This window comes from Melopsittacus undulatus, chromosome 6 (genome assembly GCF_012275295.1).
Source record: "Melopsittacus undulatus isolate bMelUnd1 chromosome 6, bMelUnd1.mat.Z, whole genome shotgun sequence".
NCBI lineage: Eukaryota > Metazoa > Chordata > Aves > Psittaciformes > Psittaculidae > Melopsittacus > Melopsittacus undulatus.
In genome coordinates, this window is record NC_047532.1 from 46792731 (window position 1) to 46807273 (window position 14543).

At 42.7% G+C, this 14543-nt stretch overlaps 1 protein-coding gene across 3 annotated transcripts in view; it reads right to left on the reverse strand.

The window, feature by feature from the left end:
• DIS3L2 (DIS3 like 3'-5' exoribonuclease 2) overlaps nucleotides 1-14543 on the reverse strand; it is a 205184-nt gene that overhangs the window by 74311 nt on the left and 116330 nt on the right. For all 3 annotated transcript variants that reach the window (XM_031043063.2, XM_005142298.3, XM_031043064.2), the window contains 2 exons: nucleotides 11296-11408; nucleotides 4085-4192 (listed from right to left, as the gene is read on the reverse strand). In XM_031043063.2, the coding sequence (XP_030898923.2) occupies nucleotides 4085-4192; nucleotides 11296-11408 (221 nt within the window). The remainder of the gene's footprint in view (nucleotides 1-4084; nucleotides 4193-11295; nucleotides 11409-14543) is intronic.

Genomic DNA, 14543 nt, shown 5'->3' on the forward strand with positions numbered 1-14543 from the left:
TTGCAACTTCATTCACCAGCTCCTTCAGGACCCGCGGATGGATTTCATCAGGTCCCATGGACTTGTGTACATTCAGGTTCTTAAGATGGTCTCAAACCAGATCCTCTCCTACAGTGGGCCCAAGGTCTAGGTTTTCACATTCCCTTCATCCACCTTCCAAGACTCGGGTGCTGCTGTCAGAGCCTTTGCCAGTGAAGACCGAGGCAAAGAAGCCATTCAGAACCTCAGCCTTCTCCAAGTCCTGTGTAGCCAGTTCTCCCGAAAGTTTCCGGAGGGGTCCTACATTGTCCTTAGTCTGTTTTTTAGCCACTACATACCTATAAAATCCCTTCCTATTATCTTTAACATCCCTTGCCAAGTTTAGCTGCAATTGGGCCTTAGCTTTTCTAACTCGGTCCCTAACTACCCTGACAACATCCCTGTATTCATCCCAGGCCACCTGTCCTTGCTTCCACCTTTTATAAGCCTCTTTTTTCCTGTGAATTTTTCTCAGCAGCTCCTCATCCATCCAAGGAGGTCTCCTGGCCCTCCTGCTGCACTTCCTTCTTGTCAGGATGCAACACTCCTGAGCTTGTAGCAGGTGATCCTTGAATGTTAACCAAGAGTCTTGGGCCCCCTTGCTCTCTAGGGCTATATCCCATGGAACCTTGCTAAGCAGGTTCCTGAAGAGCCCAAAGTCTGCTCTCTTGAAGTCCAGGGCAGTGAGCTTACTGCACGCTCTTCTCACTGTCTTGAGGACTTCAAATTCAACCACCTCGTGATCACTGCATCCAAGACTTCCCTGGAGAGTCACATCTCCAACGAGCCCTTCCCTGTTGGTGAGCACGAGGTCAAGCAGGGCACCTCTCCTCATCGGCTCCTCTATTGCTTGCAGAAGGAAGTTGTCTTCCACACAATTGAGAAACCTCCTGGATTGCTTGTGCCAGGCCGTACCGTTGCTGCAACAGATGTCAGGGTGGTTGAAGTCCTCCATGAGAACAAGGGCCTGTGAGCGTGAGGCTTTTCCTATTTGTCTGTAGAGTTCTTCATCCACAGGTTCCTCTTGATCAGGCGGTCTGTAACATATCCCCACAGTAATGTGTCCCATCACCGATTTCCCCTTAACCCTGACCCACAAACTTTCTGTTAACTGATCACCTGTCCCCAGACAGAGTTCCATACTCTCCAGCCTATCCCTAACATAAAGGGCAACTCCCCCTCCCTTCCTACCGGGCCTGTCTTTTCTAAAAAGCCTATAACCTTCCATTCCAACACTCCAGTCAAAGGAGCCATCCCACCATGTTTCGGTGATGCCTATTATATCATAGCCCTGTAGATGTGCCCACATCTCTAATTCCTCTTGTTTATTCCCCATGCTACGGGCATTTGTATAGAGGCATCTGATGTGAGCTCCAAATGAAGCCGGCTCAGTGGCTGGAGCAGTTAGTATATTACTACATTGGTCAGAGTATTTATTATAGGTGTTGGCAGCTGACTGGGTGTGTTGGGATGGAATAATGTTCCCCTCCCCCAACTCAACTAGTTTAAAGCATCCTTGACAAGTCTGGCAGGCCTCCCAGTAAAGCCACTCTTCCCTTTCTTTATCAGAGCAGTTCCAACAGACCCCAGTAGGCCTGGCAGGAGGCTGAGGACTTTGTCCACACAAGGCAGTGTCCGTATCACATCCTGGCTGATGACAACAGTTTTAAGGCTGGAAGACAGGCTGTGTGCATAGGTTGGTTCAAAGTGAAGCAATCTTCCTTCCTCACTGGTAGAAGGAACCAGCAGGGCTGTGCTTTAAACATCAGCAGGCAATAACTTAAAAAGAAGAGTTGCATCATTTGTTTTCAAGTATCTTTCTGTTAACTGCATGCAAACAAGAATGTGCTGTTGTTCCTATAAACGCCTAGCTCTGCTTCTGAAGAACATTACAGATGCAACAATATGTTTAACGCCTCTGCCCTTGGAAAGTTATTTCAGATACATCATGCCACACTATCCCACTGAAGTCCATGGAGCTATGTGGAGAGCTGCTCAGGCAACATTACAGTTAATAAACACTAGAAGAGAAAAACTCCAGAACCCCAAAGCAACAGCAACAGCTGTGTACCTGTCTCCCAGAAAGGGCTAAGCCTGGCATTATTTTTCTAAAAGAAAGAAGAATTAAAAATACACCAAACTTATCAAGAGCCACATTCAGTGAGGAATCTACATGACTCTTGTTTGGGAAATGTATTAACTGTAGACTTATTTGTTTCAGAACAGTAACAGTGGGAACTCAAAAGCGGCTTTCACCTCTAGCAGTGCTGCTTGGCTTGGCTTTGCCAGCTCAGTGTTGTGATACTACTGTGCACATGGGGTGCAATGAAGTGCTTTTTGGCCTCATGTGTCCCTCACTGAGGAATGCTCTGCCCCCAGTGTCAATGTTCTCACGGCTCTCCACCACCAGCTGAGGTTCAAACACCATTTTGGAGCCTTTGACTCACCTCCCTTTCACCCAGAAGAGCCTGGGAAAGCATGTGATCCTGTTTACACTAAGATTGGGCTATAGTAATATATAGTAAGACCTAGAAATACAGGAGACACATTCTGTCTCAACTCAGAGATAAGTTCTTACAAGAATGCCCTGCTGGGCAAAAGCCCTACAATCACTTTTCCTCTTGAAAGGAGTGAATTCTGCTCCAGCCTTCACCTGATGTTCAAATCAAGTGATCCCAATTAAGACTGCAGTCCTCAAAGGCCTCCTAGGAGAAACCAGTTTGCTGAGATGGCTACAGGGAGTCTGCTTTCCAAGGGGCAGCATGGTCACAGCCCAGACCACTGTTCCTCCAAAGATCAGCTCCCTGAGCAGGTGTAGGGCAGATGCTGCAGTTCCTCTGTTTTCTAACTAGCCACAGAGGGTTGGTCTGAACACTGTCTGAAAAGCAAATAACATATATATTGCAGGGGACAAGAGATAACATTTAACTAAAGACTTATTTTAATTAAGACTTGACTATTAGCTGTTCAAAGACCACTCAGAACCAATAAAAGGCCTACCAAGTAGCTATTATTAGAAGGCCTCATGACTAATCATGCTGTCGCTATGGGAAATGGAATGCTCTTCACAATTAACAAATAAAACCCACCTCGGTGCCACAGCAGGACTCACTGGAGAAATAAAGATATAGGACTGTAACTGTATTTTGCTAGAGCAAAATACAGTATCCTTTCAGGCAGCATGGACAATAATAAGGAAGTAAAGTTAATCTTTGTGAAGAATTACCAAATTGGCAAAAGAAATACTCTCCACAGAAAAAGCTGCATATAAGCACAAGTCATAGCTTTTGGTTAAAAAACCCAAATAATTCTGACTACAAAAAGTGCACTTGACATAGACCAAAGAGTCCTCTGGTAGCGGCAGTCTTTAGCCCTCCTCGATTAGTGAGGGGACCCTGTGATCACCAAAGAGGAGATTGCTAGGATTAGCAACAGAGTGTGTGAGAGGATCAAGGCAAGAAATGAAAGACTTGGGGAGATCTGGCATGCAGCTGAAAGCAGCTCACTGCACTGATAGACAGCCTCCACTGCTGCCTGGAAATAACACATGCAGAGGATGGAGCTGTGCCTTTGCTGAAGAGCTATCATGCTTTATTTCGATTTATGTAATTTGCAGCTATGAAGAATGATACAGTCTGTTTACCAGAGAGGCCACAAAGGGATACTGCCCACATCCACTGCATTGCACAATTATCTATGTGCACAAGGCAGAGCTGCCATCGGGGGGGAATATCTTATCCCACCCAAAGCATTAGCTTTGACTTGCTGCTGAAGGTAAGTCATTAAATGGATAGGTGACCTGGAAAGGAGCAGGAAATTCTCAGTTCCTGAAATTCATACAAATATTCTTCCTTTTCACCCTGTCCTCAGCTGAAGTCTCATGGTATTTCATCAGTAAGACAAGATAGAGGGACAGTCCTACATCCCCCAGTGTTGTTCACCAATAAGTCCTTTCCTGTCCACCTGGGTGTTAAGGAATGGCATTTTACCACTCTGACTAGAAGAGTAGGGGCTGGCCACCAAGGAAGGGCTGATTAGCAGTATGGCTGCCTGTTACTTGAGATACCTTGCCTTCTGGAGTCAACTTCCACATCACAGAGAACGTCAGTCTATCTTGCATGGGATTCAGACTGCATAACTCCTCACAGAGCAGCTTGGGAAGCATTGGAACCACCTGGAAAAGAAGAGAGCCTAGTGAGATGCAGGCTTTTAGTAGAGACTTTTCTGTGTCCATGCTTCCCCGACCACTTGGTAAAATACAGGCCCAACAACACACAAAAGGAGAAAATGCGTTAAACCTTCAGGATCACGTTCTCTGTGCCAGGAGTGGCTACATCACAGCTTCAGGATGCATCATGCATGTCAGAGCCACATCACATAACGAATGGCATGCTGACATGGAATAAGTCAACCAAATCCTCTGAAATGAGAGGAAATCAGGTATGGCTAAGGCCACCAACACTCACATCAGCTCCATTCCTCAACGAGACCAGAAGGAGCTGTCAGTCTCCAAGCTGGGAATTACTCCCAGTACTTCCTTTCAAGAAATGGAATAAGCACCCTAGAGCATCCTGCATCCTCAATTCTACAAACAGTTCACTGCAGCTTTTAAGGTCACAAAGTTTGCTCAGTTTTCCGCTTTTTTCCCATTGCCATTTCGGCAGTGGGAAGAATGAGGAAGGCTCAACATGTCAGGAGACTTGATATTGAAGCATGGTCCTCACAGTTAGGAACTGAAAAGTTTGGACTTGGGAACTGTGTTTTTTGATTTGCCACTGAATATTGTGTAACAAAGCAAATAATGCAAGTCTGTTCCCTGCAAAGCATAAATTAAGCTTCTCCCATGCATCACAGGAGTGGTGCATGGCTCTAATAAAGATTGAGCCATGCTTTGCAGCACAGACAGGAATGTGTAGATGTTAGTGAGATAAACAAAAGCACCTGGTTTAAGACTATTTAACATGGTGTTTGCAAATGGAGGGATAACAATTCTTATCTTACTATACTCAACTGTTGGAACAAAATGGCAGCCCTGGCAGGATTTTTTTTTTTAACTTGTGTCCTAACTCTTTTCAACTAATCAGTATTTCTGCGGCTGAACACTGAATTACCAAACCTGACTACAGCAATAAAGTAAAGGCTTTGGAGCATATTCACACTAGACCAAACCTGAGCAGCTCCAAGTGTTTCTAACATCCTTGAGTTATTTCCCAAGTGAAGTCTGCAGAAAAGATAATATTTAACAGCTGTTTAATGAAGCAAATCTAATTATTAGAGTTTCATATTCCTATTTCCCATCTCATTATTTACCTTTGTGAAGAATCAGTAACTGCCCTCATAGAAGAACCACATTATTCCTCATTTACTCTGAGTGGCAATGTGGGCTGGCGCATTCCAGAAAAACACAGAGAAATGCTCTACTTTGTTGCCATAAAATATTTTAGCTATTTAATTTAGTTTCCAGTTTGATTGCTCTGTGTGTCACCCTATAAATATAGGATCAGCAGGAAGTGACTGACATGCAAACCCCAGGTCTTCCAAACTCTGTGACACCTATTTGGTGATTTCAGAAAAAGGTCTTAAGTGTCCATTTTCTTCTCAAGTGCATACACTTTGTATTTACCTTTTGCTTTGAAGGAAAGGCTCTCAAATATTTAAACACATTTGTGGTTTGGCATCAGATGACAGGTATAAATCTATTCTAATTGCAGTGCGTATTAATGCCAAAAGGTCAACTGTACGGTTTGTGACTGTCGAGGAGTCACTTGCAGCATGAATCAGCAGCACTGGTTCAGCTGGAAGGTCACAAAGGCACAAATTATGATAAACTGTTTCCCGCAACACAAAGGCCGTCAACTCTGTTATTCCAGTTGTTAACAGTACGTTAACAATACTGGGACATTCATAACTCACAGATCCAGTACGTGAGCTCTGCCATGCTGCCTGGAAGGACCCATGCCACAAGGTTATAAATTTAGCATGAGTGGTACCAACCCATACCAGAAATGAGAGAAAATAGCTTTACAGACTATCGGAAATCCCTGCCTGCCTAAGGCCGCCCATGACCACCATGAGACACTGAAGTTTGGGTCAAAGTGAACAAAGTGCTAGTAATTTAATAAAAACTCCCATGCCCTTTTCCACCCGAATTAAAAGCTGCATTTACAGCTTTTTTTTTCCTCTCCCCTTCTCTCTGATTATCTGATAATGGTCTGTACTTATTGAATATTTCTGTGCCTTGGCACATCCTCTTTCCCTTCACACCTCCTGCAGCAATAAAAGCCTGCTAGAGAAATGCCTACATGATACATGAAAGCCCATCCACAAAGAATAGCAAAACAACAGGATGCTTGTTTTAAGTATAGTTGAACAGGATTAACATTCAAGAGGCTATAATTCTACGGAAGGACTTTCCATAATGTGAAACACAAGCACAGATTTAACTCAGATCATAATTACAGAACTAAACACTCACCAAGCAATTAGCTGCAACAAACCTACTGTTAAATACAGAACATCAACCTGTGTTAATCCTGGTTTACAGGAGAGAAGCTTTAGGCAAAGTACCTTAATCCAAACCATGGAGGAATTCTCACAGGGAAGCAACCTTTTCCTGGGCTCAGCAAATACATACATAAGACAACGTGACCCTGCATTGAAGGTATTTCAATTTTATCTACCTTACTGAATTTAAAAAAGAAACCTGTTTTCAATATTATGACAGTCTAGGCTAACTACCTCCCTCAGTTTTAACATCACGATTCCTCTTCACAGTCTACATGGAGAATTAGCCAACTGTCAAAAAGCACAGAACTTTAAGTTATACATTTCCTTTTTCCTTAGCATGATACAGTCACGGGCTGAAAGGATTCTTAGTAGTTGCAAGCCCAGCATTTGATGTACAAAGATGTCACAACCGTGTCACATTCAAAGAGCAAGATGTTTTAGGAGTTATCCCATGGGCTGCCCAGAAGGAACTTTTGCAACAGGATTACCTTCATCTTTTTCTGAAAGAGACACAGGATGAGAGGAGATTTCCTTAAGTACATCTTTAGTGCCCAGATCTGCAAAATATGAGGGTTGCATAGCATGGCCTCAAATATCCAGAGGCTTCCCTGCATCTTTTCAATGCTTTGCCCTTCCTGTGACTGTCTGCCAAGAGACAGCAGTGTCTGCCAGCTGCCCTGTGGAGTGCCACAGCATGCAGAAATCCAGCTAGCTGAAACACTGCCAGGGATATCACCTCCAGCATGCAGCGGTTTCCTTAGCAAATTGCTAAGGATGTCCCTATGCTGGGGATCACACCATTCAGTTTGGTTTTACTGCAGGTGGAAATAAAAGTCACCCAGGCTTATACAGGGATCATAAAGTAGGAACAAGGGCATGTATAAATGTAGTTGAACCTAGAAATGCAGTTGGAGAGACCCAATAAGGCTGGGGAAAAAAAACTTCCACAATGAAAAAAAGGACCTACATCCCCAGGAAATCCTTTCTAATTAATGTAACATAGAAAACAGGGCTGAAGAAAGGCTTGTGTGGTGAAAGCTTGTCTGATTTTAATCTCTGCCTATCAAGTCAGACTAATAAAAGACATCATCTCTCCCCACAAGCCTAGCAGGGCCCAAGAGATACTGGAAAGGGCATTTCTTTGAGTGAAAGGCTGATATCCACGATGTTTGCAGCTGTGGGTCTGCATTTCGAATCAAATCACAGACAAGATTTCTCTCTCCCTATTTCCAAGTCCTACACATGAAATCTCCAGCTCTACAATATGCAGCTTGAGACTTAATATTCCAGCACTGCCTGACAGCCCCACTCCACACTACTGGCTCTCCCCACAGGCAGCCACATATCCCAGCATGTCAAAGTGGTAGGCAGCAGTGGAAAATCAAAGCAAAAGAGGGTACCGCTGGGGCTGGGGGGCTCCCTACACATCACCATCCCAGCATTATAAAACACATGGACTTGTAACCATGGCTGGCCACACTGCTTAGCTCCTCTGAATGGTGATTTGCTTTGGACACAGGAAAATTTAACCTCCTGCTTGTGCAAGCCATTGGTTTGGTTTATTTTGCCTCTTCAGCCAATAAATTGCTTTTGGAAACCAAATGCGAGTTTCCACCATGGGACTCATTCCTAGGGAGCTGGGCATTGAGAGGAAGAATGCACGTACGGGGATGATAAAACCCCCTGTTCCCTTTAAAATCAGAAACATCTGCTGCAGCCAGGACTAACTTACTGGCCAGGTTCAGAGCGGGTTAGCCAGAGCAGCTCTCATCAATGGACTCGCTATAGGAGCCTTTCAAGGAACAAAAGGAGAAAACTGATCAGTTAAGCAAAAGGAAAAGGGAACAAATTCTGGTTAAGAATAAACCCTTATTTTCACAAAGTTGCATGGCTCCCTTTAAACATCCCTGTGCTGCTGGCATCCTGTTCTGGCTGCCCACTCATGCTTGGTTCGGCTTGGTTACAACAACCCCTGACTCCCAGGGTGATCCCTTCTCCCACTGCCAATCCATTGGAGAGGGACTGTATTTACCGACTTCCTATCAGCTGCTTGCTCTCCCCAGAGCTGGGAGGAGGATGCCAGGGTCCAACAATGGAGTGGGCTCAGCAAGCCTCTTGGTTATGCACTAAAAGACACTCAAAGGAAATAGGCAATTTGTTTATGAGCCAGGATTTCTGCTGAAGAGTTGTATCAACACTTCCATGAATTCAGATTTCAAGCAACTCTTTGTTACTCAGCCTGAGATTATCAAAATATCAACACCCTGACAACCTGCTGGTGTCAAAAGTGAAGTCCTTGGACTCAACACGAAGATAGGCTTACAGTCCCAATCTTTGATCTCCAGTATAAAATAGAACCAATAAAACATTATAGGGATTTATGGCTGACCTCTCACTCGAGCTGCTTCACACCTAAAATAACACTGTAAGATGTGCCAGAAAAAGAGGAAACTTGTTTAGGTTTTCTTGCTTCTTAAAACCTGATACACTCTTATTTCAAAAACTTTTGACTTCTATTAAATAGACCACTAGCAATTACACAATAACTCCCCTTCTGGTTACAGAGTTCAGGAAAATTAAGTAAGTGGCTTGATTTAACTTCTTTGGGAGGATTAGCATGGTGCTAACCTCTAGCAGAATCACAGCTGTCTTCGGAAACATCTTCATCAAAGAAAAGCATATTTTCTACAAGAGTCATGCTACCATCTTGTTTCAGATATCCTGGCTGCTTTCCTTTGCCCATCCCCTCTCTCCTTTTCCTCTTTTGCAATTAAAATACTGACCATTTCATCATCTAGCCTAGTTTGCACTCCTAAAATATATTTTCTGCAGGGCAGAAGCATGGTTAAAACACTAATTCTGACTGCTGGGCCAAGGTAGGTACAGAGCTATTGAAGATTACAGACAACAGATAATTTATGTTGGCATCACACATGACTGTCTGGTAGTGTTGGGGAGGAAAGCACTTTGAAAGAAAATCTAATTAGCTTTTGTATTCAACTAGATTTTCATGAAAAATGTCTCATTTCTACATTAAGATCTTCCTTCTCCCGTAAAAAGAAAAATAACATGCCTTCAAACCACAGTATTTTGACTTGGAAATACTGCCACAACATGTTCCTGGACTACAGCTTTGCTGTCTTGCAGTGATATCCCCCTTGGACCAGCCAACATCTCCCATAGTGAGCTATGGCCACTGAGACATCCATCAGAGGAGGAAGCAGAGCACTGCAGAAGTCAAAGGCTTATTACTGGAGACACTAAGATTGGGAATCCTCTGGCGTCAGAAATACTGTTTCCATGACATACATTGCTTCTCATTCCTGCAGACAGCAAGTCACTGGTAACTGGTGTTTCCCAGCATGGCCGTTCCTTGATCCCATGCTGCAGCATGTTGGTCTCACTACCACCGACCTAGCTTGGGCACTTTGGCATTGCTAGGATGCTAATCCATGCAACCCACACCCACAGAGACATAAAATCCACCAGACTCACTGAGACCTCCTGAAGATGTCCCTTGATACTTCTACCCAAGGAAAGTTACAAGACAGCTACTAAAGGTTAACAGCTTGATAACAAATCACTAATTTGATTTCATTAGCAAAATAAATAATTTTATCATCTGGGAAACATGAAGAAGACACAGTAAGCTACTGTAATGTTTAAGTATCATTACAAGACCCTCCCTGGACAGCAATCCTGGGAACATTCAGGAAGGGAGGGGAAGAATCACTCCTAATCCTAAGTAGCAAGTAGGATATGTTTATACATTTTACAAAAGATGTCCTGTCATCCCGGAAAGGGCTGTGGAGACAAGGACTTCAGTCTGACTGAATGGGAGTGTGAGGAGAGACAGATTAATCTGCTCCTATGAGATTGCCTCAACACTTTTCTTCATGCAGCTGATGCCTCAAGCTGACACAGGATGCTAACAGCGAAGTTTCCTGGCTTTCCTGCACACACAGTGCTGGTGTAATCTGATGAGCTATGGAATGTTTCTGCACGTTCAACTGAAAATGAGACAGCCACAGACAAAACTTCACTGTTTCCTTTTTGATAATGTTAAATTTTAACTTGTTCATTTTCAAAGTTTAGAAGTCAACTTTAAACTTGAGTTTAACATTTGATTCTGTGACACTAAAATCTGTACAATTGCAACTATCTTTTCACTGCATGATGAAAGAACACAATTTCTCCAGTATTTGGGACACACAGACTAAGTTAGAGTGTGAAACTTCCATTGTACCTCAGGATATCAGACTGCAAAGGGTGTTTTATACCTTATTCTGCTACACATCCACTTCTGGAGGTATTAGCTAGTACTACTGCGCTGAAGACAAAGACAAAACTCTCCACTACCACCACTACCAAATCTGCACATTTCAAGCTCCCAACAGCAAAACAGATGAACCAGATTGGGTCTGTCAGGCGTATCTCAGGGCAGCACAGTGCAAACATAGTTATGCAGCTCTGGGCCCTTAATATGCTCCAGAGCAACAGAGTCCTCACGTGGCAAGCCCTGGCACACTCGGGTTTTTGCCCACAGACATGGGGTCACAAGCTGCTGCTTCATCCTGTGCTTTCTCTCCAAGCTCTGAGGTAGTCAACAGCTACATTAGCTCTTATGTTTGTATCAATTTAGTTAGTTTTGTAGGTTGGCAGTAACAGCCAGATTTTTAGTGTGGGCATCTGCAAATGAACCTTTAAAATGAATTTACAGTAAATGGAAGACACAGTTATCAGATGAAAAAAAAGAGATGTTGTTCTTACCTTCTGCACTAGATAGACACTAGTTGCTCTTTCACTCGCTACTTTATCCAGTGCTGTTTCTTCCAATACAAAGTAGCTTACATCCGCAATGTGAACACCCACTTCAAAGTTCCCTGAAATTGCACAAGAAAGTCAGCAGGCTTCAGGTGGAAGAAATGAACTTCTGACATATTTAACTCCGACCTTCTCCCCTCTTCTCCCATTGCTATCGTAATGTTTTTGTCTTATGCCAAAGCTCACAAAAATGATGCTTCTTTCCACTTTTTCCATTTGAGATGAAAACTATGGTCTCCTGGGACAATACCAAATTCACAGCCACTGTGGCTACAGCATATGAGTGGATTCACATATGAGTGAATCCTCAAGCAGAGCAGTGGATATGTGAAAAACCTTAAATACCATGCAAATAAGTCTTTCCAAGAAGGAGCTCATAATAGTGAGCCCAGTTCCCATCTCTTTGCTGTCAGACAACAGTAAGCAAAAATATAGGACCCCACCTTGCAAACACACAGGCAGTGCAGGAAACCATTTCCCAGGTATGGTGTAGCTGGTCACACATTTTTTAGGTTCTCAGAGCTGCACTTGTTTCCAGTTCACCACGGCTGAACTCAAATGGCTGCTGGTGACCCAGGAAGTCTTCAAAGACTTAGGATCAAGCTATGCAGAAGTGCAGCTTTCCATAAGCAGAATACTTCCACTGTTATCCTGCCCTCCATTCAGATTAATCTTTTCATCCTCTGATTAGAGTCCAGGATAGAAGTAACTTAATTCAAAAGTTAGGCTAGAGAGGAGTACTACTGAGCTTATCATGAGGTTTTAGCAATAATTTGGATTTGGAAGTAGTGATCATCCTTGGCTTTGGAAATAATTAGTACCTTGGTCCAAGAAATTCTGGTTGGCTAACCCTCAAAGAAGCCTATTGACCTTTGTTTTCTCTGGAAGGACTAGGCTAGATTTGAGGTGCTTATTTGTAAAATAGTTCTAAGTGCAGTGAGTTCCTAATTATAACATTTGGTTCTTTAAAAGAATTCACTAACTTCTTGGTATCTATAAATATTTTTTCTTTTCTTATTTTTTTATAAAGACAACATCATAAGATACCACACTGGTGACAATCTGTTTGTTTAGACACCTTGCAAGGAATATTACCAAAGCCCTTCTCTAGAGCATCACATTTTTTAATGGTTCATAACTGCCATGATTACACAGAATATCTGCCCTTGTGCCTTTTCTGATGCCTACCAGCACTAGATTTCAGCAGTGTGGGAACGGAAATGTATACAGGTAAAGAGGAAGTGTGAGAAGGTTCAAAATCACACTAGGAGAGCCACTCAGACCACCGTGCCCCCATGTGGGAGTTCAGGTAAGTAAGCACCAACCCTCCCTGTGTGACTGAATTCATAACAATTTTAACTTAACTTTATTAAGCCATGTTTGCACAGCACTTAGAGTACGTAAAGTAGTATCTTGATTTTTGAGCTGCTTTGTACACTCGACAGAGCACAGATGTAAAGGCAGCAGAAACACGCATGGAAGACAGAAGCACCGGGGTTTAGATTTGGCCACATAACCTACAGTCACTGGAAGGTCCTGCAAAGAGTAAATATGATGGCAGCAGGGAAAGAGGGAAGTAATTCCACTGCACACTAAGGGCAAATTTTACCACTTGTTAGGAAGCTGGGAGAAAAGACTGCAGATTAAATGGTTCACCTCAGAAAGCTGCCTACAGCTGTGTTGTGATATTATCACATGCCTTGAAAGCTGCTCTATATGGATTAGGCATCCAGGCCTGAAACTGCTTAAGACAGTAAGTCTTAGACCAACAGTTCAACCAACAGATTTAATATTACACATACTCAAAGCCAACACATGCAGAAGGTAAAAAAAATATTGAATACTTTGAAGTCAATATTGTAATGTATGGATCCTGCAGGCAAATATTGACTAAAGGAAAAGGAGAGGGGGTCATTACATCATGTCTTTAATCATACTTTAATTCAATATGTGCACTGTTACATACATGAACTTTTTGTCCTCAGCAGAAAATCGACAAACCAAGATCTTATTGCATGAGATAATAAAACAGGGAGTCAGCCAATGAAAACACATTGAACAGAGTTAAATTTCATTCAGGTTTCCCACCAGAGCTTCTAAAAGCTGGGGTCAGCATAAGCCCCCCTGCTTTTGAACTTTTAATGGAAATTCTATCTAAATATTTTCTTACATACATTGACATAATGCAAACTGGCAGCTCTTGAGTTTGTCTTGCTCAAGTATGAATCACCCTATCTCTCTCATACCCCAAAAATCCAAGTCCAAGAGAGCTTGAAGATACAGCACAGCAATCAACCAATCTGACTGCTTTCAAATCACTGCTTCTGAATATTTTAGACAAAATACCAAACTAAGCCTGCACAGAAATACTTCCTTATTGCTCTCTCCCAGTTTATTTGCTAATTAAAATGAAAGAGCTTTGTGGATAAAGAAATACTATTCACAAAGATTCCCTTCCAGGTCCACAGTTTTTCTAGTCTCATTAGTTTTTATGACAAAATCACAAAATAAACATTTCACATTGTAAGTCTTGTGTTACTTCCCACAGAAAAAAAAAGAAAATGTGGCCCAAATATAAGGAAAAGAGAGTTAAACTGGCACTCATGTATTGAAAAAGTATTGTCAGAGAGTTCAGAAAAAAGGGGGAAAGGGAAGACAGCACACAGCACAGGCTGACATAGAGTAGTCCACCTTCATTTTGATGAAGAAATCTGATTTTCCAGCAAACAGAAGCCTCAAATCTTGGTATGTAGCTCTCCACTGTGATGGATGTTATACCCTAAATTTCTCACAGAAACAAGTCCTTTACCAACCACAGACTTGCTTCACCCCAAATTTAAAATTCTACAGTGAAGCTAAAGCTGCACAACAACCCCTAAAGCTACACACACACTAACAGATTAAGGATTTACTTTTTAAAAGAATTTACGTAAGAATGTAGAGGAGATTAACCCAGACGCTTCATATGCTTATACCAAAGCAAGAGTTGAATCACAGAATGGTTTGAGTATGAAGGAGCCTTAAAAATAATGTAGTTCCAACCTCTGCCTTGGGCAGGGACACCTTCCACTATACCAGGTTGCTGAAAACCCTGTTCAACCTGGCCTTGAAAACTGCTAGAGATGGGGCAGCTATAGCTTCTCTGGGCAACCTGTGCCAGTGCCTCACCACTCTAAGAAGAAAGAACTTCTTCC